This window comes from Ailuropoda melanoleuca, chromosome 2 (genome assembly GCF_002007445.2).
Source record: "Ailuropoda melanoleuca isolate Jingjing chromosome 2, ASM200744v2, whole genome shotgun sequence".
Classification (NCBI taxonomy): domain Eukaryota; kingdom Metazoa; phylum Chordata; class Mammalia; order Carnivora; family Ursidae; genus Ailuropoda; species Ailuropoda melanoleuca.
Window position 1 is genome coordinate 7105962 of NC_048219.1, and position 21663 is coordinate 7127624.

The 21663-nt window shown below is 40.6% G+C and overlaps 1 protein-coding gene across 2 annotated transcripts in view; it reads left to right on the forward strand.

Moving 5' to 3' along the window:
- The first annotated feature begins 3719 nt into the window (after nucleotides 1–3719).
- STX12 (syntaxin 12) overlaps nucleotides 3720–21663 on the forward strand; it is a 32527-nt gene continuing 14583 nt past the window's right edge. The window contains exons 1-3 of one of the 2 annotated variants that reach the window (XM_002913323.4): nucleotides 3720–3948; nucleotides 17225–17294; nucleotides 18800–18899. In XM_002913323.4, the coding sequence (XP_002913369.1) occupies nucleotides 3831–3948; nucleotides 17225–17294; nucleotides 18800–18899 (288 nt within the window). In that variant the 5' untranslated portion in view covers nucleotides 3720–3830. The remainder of the gene's footprint in view (nucleotides 3949–17224; nucleotides 17295–18799; nucleotides 18900–21663) is intronic. The other variant, XM_019803100.2, reaches the window with a different exon arrangement.

Here is a 21663-nt window from a genome sequence, read left to right on the forward strand (position 1 = left end):
CCCATGAGCAGTGTATGATGAGTGCTCATTTGAATGCAGTCTTCATTGCAACCTAAGTGAATATCTCCATTGACCCTTCCCTACCATTACCAAGAACACTTGCCATATTGGTGATAATGATACTTTATTTTTAAAATATGAAACTTACTTACTGATGTATAGCATACTTCAGAAGAGGACACATCACATGTATATGACTTGTTGAATTTTCATAAAGTAAACACACCTATGTAATCACTACCCAAATCAAGAAGACTGCTACCAGCATCCTAGAAGCTCACTTCATGCGCCCATTCCTAGTTACTACCTCTCTCAAAACTAACTACATACTATGCTGACTTTTAATAATAATTTTGCTGGATATGAATCTAATAAAAATGGATCAATATAGAATGTACTCAGTTTTTTCTGGCTTCTTTTGCTTTGCATTATGTTATTTTTAATTTTTTTTAGGTAGGCTCCATGCCCAACATGGGACTTGAACTCACTCCCTCAAGATCAAGGGTCAAGGGTCGTATGCTCCATCGACTGAGCCAGGCAGGCACCCCACTATGCATTATATTTGAATGAGTTCACCCACATTGCTCACACAGCAGTAGGAAATTTATTTTTGTGTTTATCCATCCTATTGTTGATGGACATTCAGGCTGTTTCCAGTTTGGAATTAGTAAAAATAAATGCTGCTCTGGCCTTCATCATAATAGTCTCAAACTGGAAACAATTCAAATGTCCGTCAATAAGAGAATGGGTAATCAAATCGTAGTATATTTGTATGATAAAATAGTACTCAGCAATAAAAAAGACCAAACCACTGATACATGCAACATCATGGATAAATCTCAAAAATATTATGTTAATTGAAATAAGCCAAGCACTAAACGATACATAAATATGATTCCAGCTCTATGAAGTCCAAGAATAGGGGAAAGAAATCTGTAGTGATAAAAATTAGAAAGTGATTTCTGGGGATGAGAGAAATTGGTTAAGAAGGAGCACAGCTTGATAGAGCAACGTGTACAAACCTGCAGTTCGTTGATGTTTTTGTACAACGCTGACCCTTTCCTTTTTTTCCCCCTATAAAATATGTGATAGAAAGGAGCACAGCTCAAGGAAACTTCCCTGGGTAATGATGAAATTGTCTATATCTTGATATGCGTGATCGTTCCACGGATGTATACAAGTGTCAAAATTCATTGAATTGAACACTTAATGCCTGTACATGACGTTGTATTGTAAGTCAATTATAACTCAATAAAAATAATTAATACAGAAAAATGTTGCTTAGTCCTAAAAAATGCTTTTATGAACATTCCTATACTTGGTTTTTGGAACACATAGGTATTCATATCAGTTGAGTATTTAGTTAGGGGTCGAATTGCTGGGTCATGAATATGTATGAATCACGGCTCTGCAACTTAATAGCTGTATAGCGTTGGGCAAGTACCCAGGACCTCTAGAGAACACCAGATTCCTTATCTGTTACCAAGGAGCTAATCTCACATTGATGGGTGCAAACCATGAAAACTGTTTTTGCCAATTAACAAAAGGACATAATGCTGAGAAAAAAATCACAGATTTTCAGAATATTTGCTATTAGAAATATCAGTAAGAATGGAATATTCCACTCCTGCCTAGAGGATTTGAGTTACTTTGACACAGAGAAGCAGCCTCAATTTCTAACCCAGGTGCAGAGCTTTAGATAAGGGGTTTCCAGCTACAACATTCCACATTTATCTTCACGTTGTAGTTTCCAAGGAAACAAGATCCCGAGTCCTCTTGTTAGTTCAGGCCTGATGATAATCCCCTTCCATGTAGCCTGGTGTGCTTTGAGGCTATTAAAACACTGCTTCTTTTAAATTTTACCTACACTCCATCTTTTCCCCAAATCCTAGGATAGCTCTCCTTCTGTGCTTGGTGAGACGCCCCACGATTCCTCCGGTATGCAGTCTCCCCCGCAGCATTAACTTAATAAACCTAACTTTGTCAGACCACAGGTGGTCTTTATCAGATAGGCTTTATCTTGGGGGGTACCATAAGGTTTGTAAAATGTGTTCACATTGCCGGGAGAGGCATTTAAGAAATGGTAGTTTATTATTATTATTCATGTATAAATATAATAAATGTTCATTTGACATCTAGTATTTGCAAGACACAAATGTATTGCTATGACAGCACAAGACAGCACAAGGCACAGATGGAAAACCACTTTTTATCTTAGATGGAGAAAGAAAACAACAATAACAAAATCCTATGTCTTCAATTCCTAGGAGAAAAATACCTTTGCTGAACTTCCCTTTAAATTGAGTCAAGTGTAAATGAAAGAATACTTGACTATTTTATATGTAAAAAAGTACAATTTACATGATTAGCTGTAAGATTTGACAGAAAACTATGGATTCTAAGAAATGGTAGCATTTTAATAACCAGAATGAGAGCCCCCAAATGTCATCTGTCCCTTTCTATAGAGAAAGAAATGCTCTTAAAAATACCACAACGAAAATAGAAATAGCTTTGCTTCTCTAAGGCTCATTCACTCATTTGGGGTCTCATCCCAAACAGGCAAACGGCTTCCTCTCTTGCCATTCCCCAGAGACTACAGAGTAGGCTGGGGTGGGGTTGGGTGGAGAACACAGGAAGCAAACTACTGCCAGTTTCCCTTTCACTTCTTCCTATCGAGATCTCCTCCCAAACCCAAATCCTACCCACGTCTGTCCATTTATGATAAGCTCACAAAATGCAATCTTCTACAGGAACATTGAGGTCATACCCTCCAAATTACTCAGGGAACGTTTTTCCCCCCACCCTCAAGGGAATGATTTTTAAAATTTGAGAGTCTAGCTCTCCAAAAAAATCCTGGTTTGGGATACATAGTAAGTGAAGAGGCTATTTGGGAAGGATTTAGATGGAGAATGAGTTTGGGAATACGAGAATGCGTTTTAGGGAAGTAGCGAGATGAGGATGGAGTTAGCTTAGTGTTTGGGTTATGAAGTCAAATCTCCGAAAAGCAAATTAACCACTGTGGTCTTAATTTTCTCAGTTTGTAAAAGGGAAAATAACTCTTGCTTTGTTGAGTTACTTTGCTTCAACACTTAAAAAACCGATTGTCCATAATCTATTCAGAACGTAAAAATATAATTAGAACATTGTCCCTTGCTATGATAGAGCTTATGAACAAATGAATTGCAGTGAAGATTCATACATAGTATGTGCTCAATAAATATTATTATCATCATCGCTTTATTGTTTAGATTAGAAGAGGGGTGGAAGGAGAAATGAAAGCGGTCTGTAACCATAAAAGCGCTCCGCAATTACTACCAAAGCCCTACAGGGTGGAAGTAGAGTGAGGAATTTCAGGAGTTTGGTTACCGATCTGAGTTTCAGGGTTGTCGAATTCTCCCATATTTGGGCCTGAATTCTCAGAATAGAACAGAATAGGATGTAAGGGCTGAGATCATCTGGTACAATTTTATGCTAATCGAAAATTCTTGCCGCCTGTCACCGTGCTCTGGCGAGAAACAACACTACCACACCAGCTCCTCCAATTCGAGCCCCAACCGTGTGACGTCAGAGCCCCGCCCCATTTCTCCAAGGCCGTTGCGTCCAGTCTCTAAGCTACTGTCCTCGTCCCCAGTTTCAGCAGCGCCTGCGCACTATGGGCGGGGCGGGGCGGACGCGTGCGCGCGGCGTGGGGGCGGGGCTAGTGCGCACGCAGCCCTAGCTCCTTCCCCCGCCCTTTCTCTTCTCGGTTTCCCCGTCAGGCTGCGGGTTCAGTCTGGCGGCTGCTTCCGGTAGGAGCGAGGTGCAGGTCGAGTCGGTCTCAGTTCCTCGTCATGTCCTACGGTCCCTTAGACATGTATCGGAACCCAGGGTCCTCTGGGCCCCAGCTCCGGGACTTCAACAGCATCATACAGACATGCAGTGGCAACATCCAGCGGATCAGCCAAGCCAGTGAGCTGGGGGACGGGGCTGGGGGGCAGTGGCCGTCCCGGGGACAGGCCTGGGTGAGGTTGCCGGGGTGCGGAGCCCGGCCGAGGCTACGGCCAAAGCCACACTTGAGGCCGTCTCGGGCTCTCTCCTGCGGGCGCGGCGGCTGCTATCCTTGAGTCTGTCAGGCCCAGGCTCCCTAGCCTCAGCTGAAGCTTGAGTTTCTTCTCAGGTGTACTGCTCTCATGGTATGGGGGCCAGAGCAGCAGTCTTGACAGCCCTAGGGTGGGAGGGGTGTGTGTGTCATCTCGGGAGCAGTGAGTGAGTTCACTTGGCGCAGTGGTCAGCCGAGTTTTTCCTGTCATCTGCCTTACCCCCACCCACCTCTCTTTCCTCTTTGGCCAGTTTGGATCGGGAAATGTTTACTGATATAGACTTTAAGTTACATTCTGTTCAGCTTTTTGCTCCTTGGAAATCAGCAGCTTTCAATTAAGGGAAGTGGAGAGTGCATGTGTTTGGGTGACTTAATACCCAGTCTTCCTGTAATGAATTTGGAAATCAGATACAAAGACATGTATTTGAGGGGTGAGATGACTTCTGTTTTAATAAAGAAAATTCACCGAAAACATTCCCATTTACATGGTTTTGTCTTTTGTAGCAAAAGATTTGCATATTTTTGGATTTCAGGCTGATGAAGCTTCTGCATTCCTTCTCTATTTAGCAGCTTTTTTGAACAAATCTCATACACAGAGAGGCTCAGGGACTTGGACACAATAATATAGCGAGTAAGACATGGTAGAGTTGGTTGTGGATTTCAGAATGTCATTGCCTGTCTTAAAACTAGCCCCCCCCCCCAGTCATTAGGGTCTGAGTAAGACTGATTGAGCTGATTGAGTCAAATACAGGCAGTTTCTTGGGCCTGAAAATCATCACAGAGCCTTATAAACAGGTCAGTGGCAAAAATTTACTTGGAAAGAATGGTGATCAGCATCCTTGTTTATTATTGTGTTTTTGTGAGCTTGGCTGTACTCTGTTAATAGGCAGATTTCAGTTGGTCCTGAATTATAATTATGTTCTATATATAGAGGGGGAAAGTTTCTGATGAAAAGAGTGTGAGACTGGGTGAATGGAAGTGGAAGGAAGACTATGTGGGCTGTTATGTATAAAAATTTAAAAAAATTAATGTGACCACTAGTTTGAAAGTATAGTACTTCGTGTTCCAATTTCTTCTTTTGTGAGGGAGCTGTAGTACCAGTTAGGTCAGAAGATTCTGGTTCAAGGCTGAAAGTTTATCACTGAGTCTAAATCTAACCTTCATGTCTGTTTGTGAAATACTCATTCTACATATATTTGAGTATTAGGCATACTCATATACTGAGTATAGGAACGCATGGCATGGATTCTTTCAACAGGGAGCCCATGGCATATAACAACTGAAATATAAAGTTGAAAAGGTTCAGTACTACAGAAGAGATATAGCAACACTGAGTAGGTATTCAGGGGAGAAAGATACCATTTTCAGTTTGGAAGGATCTGGGAAGGCACTGTGGCATTTGAGCTAGGTCTGGAAAAGTGGTGGAAAGGATTTGAACTTTTAACAGTAAAGAAGGGAAGAGGAGGGAATAAAATGAACAAGGCATGGTAGTGGGAAGGCACGGGGTGTATGTAGAAGAGTGGAGTGATTTAATTTGGCTAGAGGGGTGGACCGTAGAAAGTAGCGGAAAATTGGGTTGGAAAGGTAAATTGGGCCCAAATATGAAGGGCTTTAAGTGCTAAACTAAGGGGGCTGGATTTAGTGGGTTTGTGTTTTTTTTTTCAGATTTTATTTATTTATTTGAGAGGGAGAGAGAAAGAGAGAACAAGCGGAGTTGGGGGAAGGGGCAGAAGGAGAAGTAGACTCCTCACTGAGCAGGGAGCCTGATGCAGGGCTTGATCCCAGGATCCTGAGATCAGGACCTGAGCCAGAGGCAGCTACTTAACTGAGCCACTCAGATGTCCCTTGGATTTAGTTCTTTAGAAATGTATAAATTGAATTGGAAGGGAGAGGCTGGAATTAGAGACACCAGTTAGGAACTGTGAAAATGAAAAGGAAGGAAGAGATAGGCTTCTTTGGTGCCAGAATTGAATAGAATTTAGCTGTTGGTTGGGTATCGGGCTCAAGGGATCATTGGAGTCAACCATTAATAACACGAATAGCTAACATTTGAGTACTTATTGTGTGCCGGGCAGTGCGAAAAGTGCTTTATATGCATTATCTTACTTAATTTTTTAACAACTCCGCTAAGTAGTTACCAATATTATTTCTCTTTATGAGTTAGGAAACAGGCTGGAAAAGTTTAAATAATCACCAAGCAAACAGGTGCCTGGGTGGCTCAGTCGGTACATTACTATGTACCTGTCACATCTTATGACCCTAGGTAGTGTCAGTTGGAATTTTTCCCTTAGGGTTGTTTGGGGAGGAATTGGGAATTTGAAATTGGCACGGTAACACTGTTTCTATCCTGTTATCAGGTTAGTGACTTTCCCCAAATCTCTCCAAGACGTGGTGGGCATACTAAGTATACACTCTGAATGTGAGCTCACAGACATATACCCGCATCCATATAGCCCTGCAGGGAGTCTGTACCCATTGAAAATTTGAGAGAATAGCTGTTCTTTTTCTCAGCCGTTCAGCCACAGATGTGGGTTTGGAATTGCTGAGCATATCGGCTGAAATATGGCAGGCCACCACGTGGGTTGTTACAGATACAGCTAGGGTTGACTGCCTGGTACAGAAAGGGTTGTTATCAGTATGTGTGGGGTACAGAAGAAATGTACTTGACTTTGCCTATTATGGAGTAGAGGGTCTGGGCAAGTATTGCTGTGTCAGATATAGGAAAAAAACCTAATAGCCTTCAAGTTATCTCTAAAGAGATTAAAGAACAGCATTTCTGTTCTTTAATGTTGCTTATTTATTGCCATGGTTTTTTTAAACTATAAAAAATGAAAGGCAGTTGAATTTTTGAAACTAATTATCATGAAATCGCATGGGTTGTTGTTCAAAGTTATTTTCACATTTGCCATTTGCTTTTTATTTCATTGCCATCTCTTAAATCTTCATGATCTTAACACCTGTATGACAGCAGCATGCTCTCAGTGTCTCTGTTTCCATTCTTATTCATCCTGGTAATGCTATCAGTAGTATGTCTAACATCCTGTTTGATCATACCACTCACCTCAAGAGCCTGCAGTGGCTCTCTCTTGTCTGCTGCATCAGATCTTAACTTTCTACCTTGTTTTCAATCTCTGTCAGCTTTTTAAAAAAATATTTTATTTTTAAGCAATCTCTATGCCCAGTGTGGGGCTCAAACCTACAACCCTAAAATCAAAAGTCACACGTTCTACCACTTGAGCCAGACAGGCACCCCTCACTCTCTGTCATCTTAACCAAGATTAGCCACACTTCTCTTCACCCTTTGCCATAGGCAGGCTGTTTTTCTTAACATCCTTAAACACTGGTTTTTGCTCCAAGTCTTTGCTCATTCTGTTCCACCTTTCTTTAATATCTTTCCCTAACTCACTAGCTATCTAAATTATACAAATCCTCTGAGTTGTGCTTAAACCGTGCCCCTTGTAACTACACCTACCTTTGATTTTGAAAGAAAGTGAAGTCAGAAATCTGAGCATGGGCTTTAGGGTCAGCAGTTCTGTGACTGATTCCTTGCGCCTCTATGCAGTGTTAACTTTGGGCAGTTTATCATTTCCCCTTTTTGTCTGTAACCCTATCTGTAAAATGAATAGTTTCTTTTTTTCTTTTTAGATTTATTTACGTATCAGAGAGAGAGAGTGGGAGGAAGGGCAGAGGGAGAGGGAGAGAGAGAATCCCAAGTAGACTCCCAGCTGATCATGGAGCCCGATGCCGGGCTCAGTCCCAGGACCCTGAGATCGTGAACTGAGCCAAAATCAAGAGTTGGCCACTTAACTGACTGAGCCACCCAGGCGCCCCATGAATAGAATTATTAAAATGGGGTGTTTGAAAGTAGAGTGACTGGCACGTAATAGACGTTCAGTAAATGGTGATATTATTGGTTGAGTCTCTTGCCCTACTGTGGTTCAGTAATTAGATGAGCAGTCTCAGGAGTCAGACTGCCTGGGTTTGAATCCTAATCGGCTTCTTACTACCTGTGTAAAACATACTGCCTTATCTCTCTATTTCTCAATTTCCTCATCTGTAGTGTAGAGTTAAAAATAATATCTACTTCATAGGGTTGTGAGAATTAAATGATGTAATTAGGTAAAGTGCTTAAAACAATGCCTGCAACATAGTAAATATTTAAGAAATGTTGGTTATCCTTTTGTAGTATTTGTTGTTGTTTCTTTGAATTTGCAAGCACTTTCATTCACAGTTTAGCACTTTTATTCAGTATTCCTTAATTAATTTTTTTTGACCTTGTCATTCTAACCAGAGAGACAATTTTTAGTTTTCTGGGTATAGAGACAGCATGCATTGTACAATTCTCTGTAGCTCCAGTGCCTGGCACAGCAATGGATATGTAGTTGGCCTTCAATATGTACTTAATCGATGTTATCATTGCTAAGTATATTGTTCTTGGTCTTGAGTATGATAATTATAGCTATCCTTAATTGAGTTCTTTTATGTGCCAGACACTGTTCTAAATTTAGCTTCATATTGTCTCACTTTATCTGCTCAAAAACTGTATGAGAGTTCTCTTGTTATTCCCATTTTTTAGGTGAGGAAACTGAGGCACAGAGGAGTGAAGCCTTTTGCTTGAGATCATAAAGCTAAGTTGGGGCACCTGGCTGGGTCAGTCAGTGGAGCATGCAGCTCTTAATCTTGGTGTTGTGAGTCCAAACCCCACATTGGGTATAGAGCTTACGAAAAAAAAAAGATCATAAAGCTAAGAAGTGGTAGAACCAGGAATAACACATAGTCTTAATTCAGAGTATGCTCGTGACTGCTGCATATTCTGTCACTGGTACAGTAAATGGAAGATTATGTCTTTGATATTTAGTGCTCATGTTTAGTTTAGTTCAGAGCCTTAATATTGTAATGTAGTGGTTACATTTTTAAAGACAGGTCATCTTCATTGTAGCTATATGAACACAATATAAATCATTTTCAGGGTAAGACACTGAGATGACTTAATCGTTGTAATCACCACATAGGCTATCATTTTCCATTTGGGTGTAAATAATGGTTTTTTCTTTGAAAAAGAAACACTATGATGGTAGTTACTTTGATATGACAAGACTTTCTTTCTTTTTTTTTTTTTTTAAAGATTTTATTTATTTATTCAACAGAGATAGAGACAGCCAGCGAGAGAGGGAACACAAGCGGGGGGAGTGGGAGAGGAAGAAGCAGGCTCATAGCGGAGGAGCCTGATGTGGGGCTCGATCCCATAACGCTGGGATCACGCCGAGCCGAAGGCAGACACTTAACCGCTGTGCCACCCAGGCGCCCCTGATATGACAAGACTTTGATTTGGATTAAGGTTCATTTGGAGATTCAGGGGCGCCTGGGTGGCTCGTCGGTTAAGCATCCAACTCTTGATTTTGACTCAGGTCATGGTCTCAGGGTTATGATCTTAGGGTCGTGAGATTGAGCCCTGCATCAGGCTCCATGCTCAGTGCAGAGTCTGCTTGAGATTCTCTCCCTTTGCACCCCCTAAATAAATAAATAAGTAAAATCTTAAAAAGAAAAGGTCCGTTTGGATATTAAGATTCTGCTTAAAGCTGATATCAGCTACAAGCACATAAGGAGTGTTCAATTTAGAGTAGTTCATAGTGTGGATATCAGCTGTAATGTACAATAAATTGATTTGTTTTGTAGTCTTCATAAAAGTTTTAGCCAGGACATGCTTTTAAAAATAAGAGGTCAATGATAGAAATTGAGGTCTAGTTTTAAAAATAACAAAATTGCTTACACAGAAGTTAAGCACTTGTCTTTACGTTTGGCCTAGTCATCGGGTTTCCAGGATTATGTAGCATTTCATAGACTATTATTTTCATCCAAAATGTTGTAACAAGTCAACCTAAGGTAAAATTTTTATTTACTGGAATTCTTAGAGAAGGAGTTTTCTCACTAACCAAGTTGACCAGAAAACCCTTCTAGATTCAACCCATTTTTAGAAAAATCTTTCCAAAAAGTATCACTTTACTTCACTGTAAGTGCACTCCAGTGAAAATAACTGAGTATGGGAACATTCTATTCCTTTCTGGGCTTTAGGTTTACTAAGGGATAAAATTCTTAGATATAAAATAGATGGGTCATTGAGTCACTATTTTTTAATAAGTCCCTGATGTTGGTGGTTATGGATGGCAGTATACAAAAAATTCTGCGTCTTTGGATTCCAGTAAAGTAAGACACTACTATCCTTATGATTTGAGTTTTGGGGTATCTGACACCTGAGTCTTGCTGGAAACTTTTAGGAAAATATCTTAATATTCAGAAATTTAGAAAAAGTTGATGGAGGCTTGGATTAATTCTGGTGCTTAGGTAGGAAGTGACCCTATAAATCCCTCTTCCCTGCACTTCTGTAACCACCCCTCCCCTAGCAAATTCAGGTAACCTCAACAAACCAAAAAGGAGTCAGAAAAGTCTAGATGAAAAAAAGTTCTCAGCTGAGAATACACAAAGAATAGCTGATTTTTAATAGATTTTTTTCCATGTCCTATAAAAAACCCATTGCTCTCTGGGGTATTTAATTAAAAAATTTTTTTAAGTTATGGGGCGCCTGGGTGGCACAGCGGTTGAGCGTCTGCCTTCGGCTCAGGGCGTGATCCCGGTATTATGGGATCGAGCCCCACATCAGGCTCCCCCGCTATGAGCCTGCTTCTTCCTCTCCCACTCCCCCTGCTTGTGTTCCCTCTCTCACTGGCTGTCTCTATCTCTGTCAAATAAATAAATAAAATCTTTAAAAAAAATTTTTTTTTAAGTTTATTTTTTAGTAATCTCTACACCCACGTGGAGCCTGAACTTACAACCCTGAGATCAAGAGTTGCATGCTTGGGGTGCCTCAGTGGCTCAGTGGGTTAAGGGTCTGTCTTTGGCTCAGGTCATGATCCCAGGGTCCTGGGGTCGAGTCCCAGTCCAGCAGGGCTGCCTGCTCAGCAGGGGAGTCTGATTCTCCCTCTTCCTCTGCCCCTCCCCCAGCTTGTGCTCTCTCTTGCTCACTCTCTGTCTCAAATAAATAAATAAAATCTTAAAAAAGAGAGTCACATGCTCTTCCAACTGAGCCAGCCAGGTGTCCTGGGTATTTAATAAGTTTTGATAGATGATTAATACCTTGATACTTTGACATATCTCTAGAGTTTCTAAGGAGGGTACTCTACTTATAAAGACAGTCAATAAGATGAGATCTGTTTCCTTAAACTTTTTGTAAGATCTACCTTAATGTGTCTTCATATATTCAACCAACTGTTTTCTGGAGGGGTGTGTGTGTGTGTGTGTGTGTGTGTGTGTGTGTTGTTATGCAAATTCAAAATGAATAGAATGTGGTCCCTGCCCTCCTGAAGCACATACTCTGTCCAGTCCCATTTGTACACAGGTGGATCCTCTTTAAGCCAAAGTCTGGCTTGCAAAAAAACACTCTTTGGTTACATAGCATCATTCTGGAACTACAGCTTTTTTATTATTGTTGAATTTTAGCACTGAGCAGTGAGGGGAGGACTCAGAGAACATTTATTCCTCGCACAGCTGTAAAGATTTAATGAGGAAAAAACAGTACAAGTAGTAAGTATTAAAACAATATTAAGTATTCAGTATATGTTAGTTAAACCTGAATATCACATACAATTGGTAAAAAGAGATCCAGCAACATGAAATGACTTGCTTGGTACCATGCATCTAGTTAGTGGTCATATGTGGCTTAGAGGTCAGGTCTCATTATTCCCAGTTCATGTTCATCTCTTTTGCCTTAAAGAAAGTGTCATGATATAAAAGGGAGGTTAGGGGCGCCTGGGTGGCACAGCGGTTAAGCGTCTGCCTTCGGCTCAGGGCGTGATCCCCGCATTATGGAATCGAGCCCCACATCAGGCTCCTCCGCTATGAGCCTGCTTCTTCTTCTCCCACTCCCCCTGCTTGTGTTCCCTCTCTCACTGGCTGTCTCTTTCTCTGTCAAATAAATAAATAAAATCTTTAAAAAAAAAAAAGGGAGGTTAACTCAACCAACAATGACTTATGTACCCACCGGGCGCCTGGCACTTTGCTTGATTCTTGGGAGTACACAGGAATGTTCCCAAAGGTGGGAGGGAGTTGGGGAAGAGAGCAGGTTAGAGCAAGGACATCAGCCTACCTGGGGCAGAGAGCTATTAGGTTAGGGAGGTATCAGATAAGCAGGGTGGGGCTAAGTGGAACAGTGGAATTAAGGCCTGCCCTCTGTTGCTCCATTTCATTTCCTTTAAGCCTCAGCCTTTTGAGAAAACGTAATGTGGTGCAAAGAATACAGTCATTGGAATTTGCCCTGGGTTTGAGTTCCGGTTATTATGGTACTCTGTGGCTTCCCATTTCATTCCTATTTGAAGTCCTTGCTCTAGTTTAGATACAGGATCTGGCCTTTATCTCTTTGGCCTCTTCTGTTACCCCCTCTTGCTTCTCTACTATAGCTGCAGTGGCCTCCTCACTGTTCTTCACAAGAAGCACTCTTGCCTTGGGACTTTGACTTCTTACTCTCTCTGTTAGAAAGCTTCTCCCCCATATATTCGTATGGCTTGATCTTTCACTTCCTTAGATCTCTTCTCTGTGTCACCTTCTCAGAGAGGTTTTCTCTAACTACACTATATTAGCTAGTACCCTCTCCCCACCCTGTCTTTCCAGCCCTTACCTGAATTTCTTTTTCTTTTTTTTTTTAAGATTTTATTTATTTATTTGACAGAGAGAGCACAAGCAGGGGAGCAGCGGAGGGAGAGGGAGAAGCAGGCTCCCCGCTGAGCAGGGAGCCCGATACGGGGCTCGATCCCAGGACCCTGGGATCATGACCTGAGCCAAAGGCAAACGCTTAACCAGTTAAGTCACCCAGGTGCCCCTGTTTTTCTTTATGGTACTTAATCACCACCAGAGATACATGCTTATTGTCTATCTCTTTTCTTTAAACTGTTAGCTTCTTAAGAGCAGTTGTCTTCTAGAGCATAAGACAGTATAGAGCAGATACTATGAATGAATGAATGAACGAACGAATTCTGTCTCGTTTATGAGCCTCAGTGTGCCCATCTAGATACTGAGATAATAATGCATATTATTTAAAGGGTTGTTGGGATCAAGTAAAATAATGCTTAATAAGTGTAAAGGAAAAATACTCATTTTTCCTTTACTTTCAGTGCTTCTGACATCAGATATGTGTGTCTTCCACACACCAGACAATTCTGAGATTCTCCAAACACCAGTTGGATTTCCTACAATTTACCCCATTCTGACACTTCTGCCTGGAGTTAGTATCAGATGCCACAGGTTAAGGACTGAGTCCCAGGTGACTGTTCCCCTTCAGACACCACTTGGAAGTTCTGGCTGTCATGTGTACTTCTGTCCAGTGGGCTGTAAATCAGAGGTTCCCATGAACCCCTCCTTGGGTTCGATTAATTTGCTAGAGCAGCTCACATAATTCAGGAAAACACTTACTTATTACATTATCAGTTTATTATAAGAGAACATAATTCAGGAACAACCAGATGGAAGAGATGCCCAGGGCAAGATATGTAGGAAGGAGCTCGGACACCCTCCAACACCCTGCCTGTATCTTCGCCTGTTGACCAATCCAGAAACTTGTCAAATGGCGTTCAAGAGTTTTTATAATGTTTAATTTAATCTGCAGTTCCTATCATCCCCACCCCCCAGCGCCACTTCTCTGAAGTCAGTGGGTGGGGCTGAAAGTTCCAACGTAGTCACTTGGTAGTTCTGGTGACAAGCCCCGCCCAACCTAAGGTTGTCTCCTCTAACTCACCCTAGGAGCATAAACTCTGTGCTCAGAAGGGGCTCTTTATGGGGCACCTGGGTGGCTCAGTCCATTAAGTGGCCGACTCTTGATGTTGGCTCAGGTCACGATCTCAGGGTCCTGGGATCGAGCCCCACATAGGGCTCTGCACTCAGCCGGGAGTCTGCTCAAGGATTCTCCTTCTCTCTTTCCCTCTGCCCGTGTGTCCTCCCATCCCTCCACCCCCCCTTGCTCATGTGTGTGCGTGCACATTCTCTCTCTTTCTCAAATAAGTAAATCTTAAAAAAGAATAAATCTTAAGGAAAAAAATCTTAAAATCTTAAGAAAAAATAAATCTTAAGGAAAAAAAATTTATTGCACATAAAATTCCAGGGGTTTTAGGTGCTTTGTGCCAGGAACTGGGGACAGGGACCAAGGTCATTTTTTTATTATATCACGTCAAGTACCTAGCCCAGTGTCTGGCACATAATAAATGCTCAATTAATGCTAATGTCTGCCCTCTTATAAATTATTTGTATGGCTAGCCAGTTGATAGTTCTAGTGGTATCCTGATTCCAATTTGACTGAGATAAGGGGAAATTCCACATGTTAGTGATGAAAAATTTTATTTATATCTTATAGAATGCTGCTTTAGCAAAATGCATTCATTATGGTGCCTACAGTTTCTGGTGGAACCATTAAGCTAAAAGTAACCCTCATTTAATAGAATAATTGACATATTTTAGGGAAGTTGGTCAAAAGGCAAAATTTTAATCACTTGAACACTGTATTTCCATTATAAAATTGGAGTTAATGTTTTTGCTAAACAAAAACATGGTCTCAAGGTAAGATAAAATCATAACTTGAAGTGCTGCAAGTTTATATATTCTTGACTTTGGAATTTTTTGCTTTGTAACACCCATTGTGTAGTGATTTTGGCTAGACAGAAATAACTTATACCTATTTCTAAGGACTGGGTTGTTCTATTCCTACTTAGGAGTAGCGTCACCAGCAATCAATTAGGTTTTGCTTAATCACATTGTTTCTTATCAGACTTTGAGGCTATTAGCTCATCCGTGTTTGTGTAAGGTAACTTGGTATTTAATAAATTTCAGCTTGCCTTTTTACTACTCTCTCTCTCTCTTTTTTAAGATTTGTGTATTTGTTTTAGAGAGAGCATAGGGGGCGGGGCAGAGGGAGAGGGAGATAGAAGCAGACTTCCGCTGAGCTCGAAGCCAGTCCAGATCCCAGGACCCTAAGATCATGCCTGAGCCAAAATCAAGAGTTGCACTCTTCACTGACTGAGCCACCCAGGCGCCCGTCTTTTTATTACTCTTGGTGACCAAATTAAGAGCAAGATTATGATTGAACCTCAAATTTTGTTATTTTAAGGAACACCCTATCATAAAGTCTAATAAGTGAAGGTTTTCTCTTACTGGATATGGAAGCATTGTGTGTACATTGTCCCTATAATATATACAAATGATATAATATACATTGGTTTCCTCCTCATCTTCCACTAAGCCAGTCAGTTAGCAGACTGATATTTCACAAGTGAAACTTTGGCATTAATGCTGAGAGAATAGGAAAGGCCCTCACAAAGGAGGCTGTGTTTTGGCTGGAAGAGTCATATACCTATTGTGTTATGTTATCTTTTGAAGTTCTGGTGAAACTGAAGATAATCGTGTTTCCTCTGGGCAAGGAGTACTCTATTATGTTCTATACTCCAGGAACTTGGAATAGAAGGAAGTGAATGCTCTTCAGGAGCAAGCAAGCAGGAGCGCCTGGGTGGTGCAGTCGGTCGAGCATCCACTTGGTTTTGGCTCAGGTCATGATCGCAGGGTCATGAGATCGAGCTCAGTGCCAAGCCCCATCTAAGGCTCCGGGCTCTGCGTTCCTCACAGAGTCTGCTTGGAATTCTTTCACCCTCTTCCTCTGCTCCACTCCGCCCCCCACATGCATGCATGCTCCCTCTCTCTCAAATAAATAAATCTTAAAAAAAAAAAAAAAGCAAACAACAGCAAAAGGAAATACAAGAAAATTCCAACCTCTACAAATAAATGAGTGAATGAATCTAACTCCTTCATCCTCCCCGACAACCAGAAAAAGAACAGAAAGCAGGACACAAAAGAAATCAAAAGGTCAACTGCACTACAAAAACGCCTACAAAAAACTCAAAAATATTTAGAATAAGGAAAAAAAAAAGAAATCAACGCTCTATTTCTGGTGCACAAATCGGTGAAGTACAGGGCTATTCACATTCCCAGGCCAGCTAGTGTTATAGTGATTCTCCTTACTGACAGATGATCAGTTCCTCTGGACCTCTGCTTCCCTAGTCCAGGGCTAGAGGCCTAAACATCTAGAATTCAAACATGACCATTTCTAGTGTTAGCAAAATATCTAGAAAAAGATAGAGAATGTTATCTGAACAAAAACATATATTTGGGGGCGCCTGGGTGGCACAGCGGTTAAGCGTCTGCCTTCGGCTCAGGGCGTGATCCTGGTGTTATGGGATCGAGCCCCACATCAGGCTCCTCCGCTATGAGCCTGATTCTTCCTCTCCCACTCCCCCTGCTTGTGTTCCCTCTCTCGCTGGCTGTCTCTTTCTCTGTCAAATAAATAAATAAAGTCTTTAAAAAAAAACAACAAAAAACCCCCCCAAAAAACCATGTATCTGTAGACAACATAGTTAAAAAGAACGAGGCCTTGCAGTTCAATGTATCTGGGATTGAATTTTTTGCCCTGTTACTTAATAATTGTGTACCCTTACATAATTAACTTATGTAAATTTAACTTATATAACTTATTTAAATATATCTCCTCATTGGCAAAATGAAGATATACCTACTTCAGACTGTTGCTGTGAAAATTAATAAAATAATGTGTACAGAGCTTCTAATATAAAAGCTCCAGGCACATAGAGGTGCTCAGTCAATGGTAATTTATTATTACTATTTTTTAGTGGTAATTTATTATATTATTAACAACAAATGTACATTGTCTTTCCAAAAATGTTTGCTATGGAAAAATTATTGTGTATTATGAATTTAAATTTTAATTGTTGCGAGTTGATATTTGGTAGTAAGGCCCTTCCAAAGGTGTTGAAATTTTAAACCAGCGCCATGGGAAATATGGGAAATTTTGGAAGTCCTTTGGGAATGACAAACAAAACTGCCACCCTCTACTTGGCGACATAGTATCTGTAGAAGAAAGGTGAACCTCATAATTACTTTTAGAAGGGAATATATATGCTGAAGGTTTGATCATAACATGCTTTCTGTTAGTTGCATGAACTTATTCAGGATGTGGAGAGAGATCAGTGATCTCGAGAAGTAGGATGCTTATGATGGATGTATTTTTCTTTTAAATAAATCTTTCCCCCCCACTCTCCCCAGCTGCTCAGATAAAGAATTTGATGAGCCAACTAGGAACTAAGCAGGACTCAAGCAAGCTACAGGAAAATCTGTGAGTAGCTTCCTAACACGGTTGGGTTCTGTGAGGGCCCTTTGAGGACATACCCACTGTCCTTGCTGCGTGGCCGCTTAGGAAACGTTTCTGGCCTGTGGAGTCAGAATGACAGGCATTGGGACATGAAGTAATAGCTGGATCTAGAAGAGGGGCAACAAAATATAGTCATGGGTTGTGATCTCTGCTGCCTTTCAAAATCCTTGAACTCGGATTCTTTCTTTCCTTGGGCTGTTTAGCAGAACACTTTGAGAACTAGGGAAGGGAACTTCTACCACTGTTAAACTGTATTCTGCCTAAATGAGCCTCCTTGTTGGCACTCCTGATCTGCAGAGCTCGTCTAGTCTAGTGGGATTTCCAACTGTAAATATGAGAAAAATGTATTCACAGTGATCTGAGGGGTGTCTGAGGGAGAGGAGAATGGACTGGTAATAGGGACTCGTGATTCTTTTTATTACATCCTTCTTGACCCCGTTTCTGCTTTTAGAAGTTCTATTCTTCATCTTTAAAGTATACTGAACGATATTCTTTGTTTCCTGTCCAGACAATGTGAAGTGAGAGAATGACTTACTGCTTTGAGCTTTTTCCCGGGAGATGTGAACTCTGGATGTGTTAGTAACGTCTGGGAGGTGCAGACTCCTGATCGACACCTCTTGTTTTTGACTCCTTCATTTTTTATCTTGGAGGCCCCTCCGCAGTGAAAAAATAGTAATGATTAAGTAGTATGGGTTTCTTTATCCTCCCTTAAAACCTTTGTAGAAATGGCCTCAGAGTAGAGGAAACCGTGACTAAAAGGGGCTATTTTTGTTTCCACTACTTTCCAATCTCACTTAATAGAATGCATATTCTTCCCTCTTTAGTATTCCTCCCCTTATACTCCTTATATGTTTTTATACAGTACAGGGCTTCTTTGTTTTGGAGGGAAGAGCCAGAAAGTCAAGCATGAAGGACGATGGGGAGCCAAGAATAAAGCTGAAAAAGTGCCAGCTTTAAGCAAGAACGTGGGAGTAGATCTTTGGAGCTTGTTCCCTAGGGTAGAAGCTGTGCTTTTCATGCACATTTCATCCAAACCCCAGTGTCTGGATTCCGTCTCTAGTCAGTGGCCTGTGATAGACAGCAACTAGGCAGAACTGCTGGGCAATGGACGGGAGAGTTTTGTGCGACCTCGGTGTGTTCAAAATATTAGGTTTAGATGTGGGGGCAGTTGCTCTTTATTTCTATGAGAATTGCTGATAGGCATTTCTTTTCTCCCCAAAGAGTTAAAATACCTGATCAGCAGGTTTCACTGAGGTAGGTTCTTTCTACTGAGTAACATGAAGATGCCTTGCAGTGGGTTTGACGGAGTCGTATTTTTTTTTTTTTTTTGTGAACTGGGGCCTCTGGGAACCCATTCCTTCAAGTACCCCTTTCATTCCCTGCACTGGGGCACTCTTAGAACTAACTGGACTAACTTTAACAACTCTTGAGCAGCGGGAATATCCTGAAACATGTCTTTTCTCTCTTAGGCAACAGTTACAGCACTCTACAAATCAGCTTGCCAAGGAAACAAATGAATTACTGAAGGAATTAGGGTCCTTGCCTCTTCCCTTATCTGCTTCAGAACAGGTTGGTATTTTCTGGTGTGTGTGTTTGTTTAATAGGAAAGGACTTTGTTTTAATGGGAAAGCAGCGTGTGAAACAAAAATAACTTGGCCTTTGGTGCTAGGTAGACCCTCTCTGACCCTCAGTTTCCTTATCTGTAAAATGGGGTTAGTGACTGTCGTGACAATAGAAAGAATGTACGCACCAGGTCTTGCAAAGTGCTTGGCATTTAGTAGGTACTCAGTATCTGCTGCTATTATTAATCATAACATACTAACATATTGATAAAATGAGTTGAACTGGTAAAGAATATCAGTGTTTGCATCAGGGATATGGCCAGCAGCTTTATGATTGCAGGTTTGGTCCTAGTTTGTTTTGTAGTCAGTTTCTATAAATTTCAGTCAAATATTTTTGGTTTCTGTTTTGTAGTTGCTTTTGTATCCCATCATGAGTTATTCATAGGTCTCAGGTTGAGGAAATGGCCAGGGGAAAAGATTTCTCTTTTCAAGTTATTTTATTCAGTGGTCATTGAAATCCTTTAAAAACACACAATTTTTAACTGGAGTTCATTGCTCCCTTAATGTTTTCTTCACACATTTCCTGAAGTCAGTGTGCCTCCTCCTCTATTGTGGCTTGACCTGTTTTACTTATCATTCATGGTCTACCTCACATCCTCTCTCTTCCAGGAAAAAAAGACCTTCTCCATCTACCTTAGCCTACTGTGATTCCGTTTTTCTTTTAGCTTCTCTACCATTCCTGGGAGCACTTTATTTATTTTGCTTTTTATTACTGAGATTTTTTCTGATGATGTCCTATCTCTGATGGCTCTAAAGACAAAGCCTACAACTTCCCTATTCTGGATTGTTTTTCATTCTGTGAGTTGTGGCAAGTTGGAACATGAAATAATTTTAGTGTGCTGTGATGATCATTTAAAAAATAGAGTACAAATATCAGAATGTATACTATGTAATAAAGAGAACTATTATTACAGGAAGCTTTCATTTCATACGTATGTGTGTATATGGTGCTAGGTCAAGATGTCACATTCTTACTGGATGTCTCCATCAAAAAAGTTTGAAAAGGCTAGTTTAAGCCTTCCCTGGCAAGCTGTTTAATGAAGCAGGTGTTTAGTCTTTGGAGTTTTGGCGCCCCCTTGCACAAAAGAGAGGAATCAAGACTAGCTGCTTTGTCCTGGTGCTACAAGGTAGCTCTGTTAAAAAGTAATGTTAATGTAATCACCTTTGGTTGTCCATGTGTATGCTGTTGTTATTCATGCTGATATTTCACTTGGGGACCAGTTCTCCTTGCCCTCCAGTATCTCCAATAAAAATCACCCCTTTCCTCCTCTTAGCTGGACACTTAGGGAATACATGCTTGTGGATGGTTTTAGTAATAAAAAAGGAGTCTAAGGGTCTTGATGAAACCAGTGTACTTAAAAAGTACTTAAGGGTTAATAAGCCTAAGCAAAAATAAATAGAAAGTTAAATCTGGTACCAAAAAAAAAAAAAAGAGAGAGAGAGAGAGAGAGGAGGATTTAATGTATTCCAAAATCGAATAGAAGTTATTTTTGGATCATGCATGCGATTGTTCCCTTCCATTATCTTGGATCATTAAAAACGCGAAATAGATCTACAAGTAATACCTTGATCCCTTCCCCTGTTGTGCTGAATACCATTTGCCCTTTCGATTCTTTCTTCATCTAATCAGTCTTAGCCTTACCACCATCTTTTTGCTGCTGTCCTTTATATTAGATCACATATCCTCCTTTCAGTCTTTTTTCGCACTCATGTGTTATCATCAGTGATCTTCTTGTTGCCAAATCCAGTGGGCTTTTTTGAGCTTTTATTCACTTTTCTGTCTCATTTGAAACAGCCCATCCTGTCTCTACTGAAATTATCTTCTTTCTGTGATCCCCTTTCAGTGTGTCTCCCAACTCTGGTAACCCTTGCTGGCTTCTTTTCTCTTTCCCCAGCTGGAGTCTCAACCTCCTTCTCTGACTCTCAGTCTTCCTAGAAATAGGCATGCCCCAAGGCTCTGCCATTGACCTCTCATTTTCTTAGTCTCTGCTTTCTCCCTCAGGAGGCTTATCTATTTTTATGAGCTCCCTGTCACCTTTATGAACATGACCTCCAGATCTTTTCCTGGCTCTAGCCCTTAACCTCTAAGGACTAGGCCTATATTGCCAATTCCTACTCTAACATCTGTTCTTGAATATGCTGCCTTCATCTAAAATTAAAGTGTTGTCTTATACCGAATTTCTCCCATTTCACCCAAATCCCTTAACTAAGCTGATTGATAATACTGATTGTCATAAAAAAAAGTTTGTGCCTTTTGACCTAATATTCCCATTCATGAAAATTTGTCCTAAGGAAAAAAATTGTAGTCTGGAGCTGGATTTCCTCTATTTAAATTCTACCCCTTCTACTTACTGACTGTGTGATCCTAGGCAAATTACTTAATTTCTTTGTGCCTTGGTATTCTGATCTGTAAAGTGGGGATTATAATATAGGTTGTTGTATAGATTAAAGTGAGTTATTATGTTAAAGTACTTATAACCATATTGGTACATGGTAAGCACTGTATTAATATTAGCAGTTATGGTGGGGCTCACATCAGCTTTATTTATAATAGTTAAAACCTGAGAATAATTTAGAAGGAATGTTTACATAAAATTTACTAGATCAACTTGATAGAATATTATGTAACAAAGACCACAATTGTGAAGAGTATGATAACATGGAAAATGTTTATGATATACTTAAAGATAGTATTTTTTGTGGGGCACCTG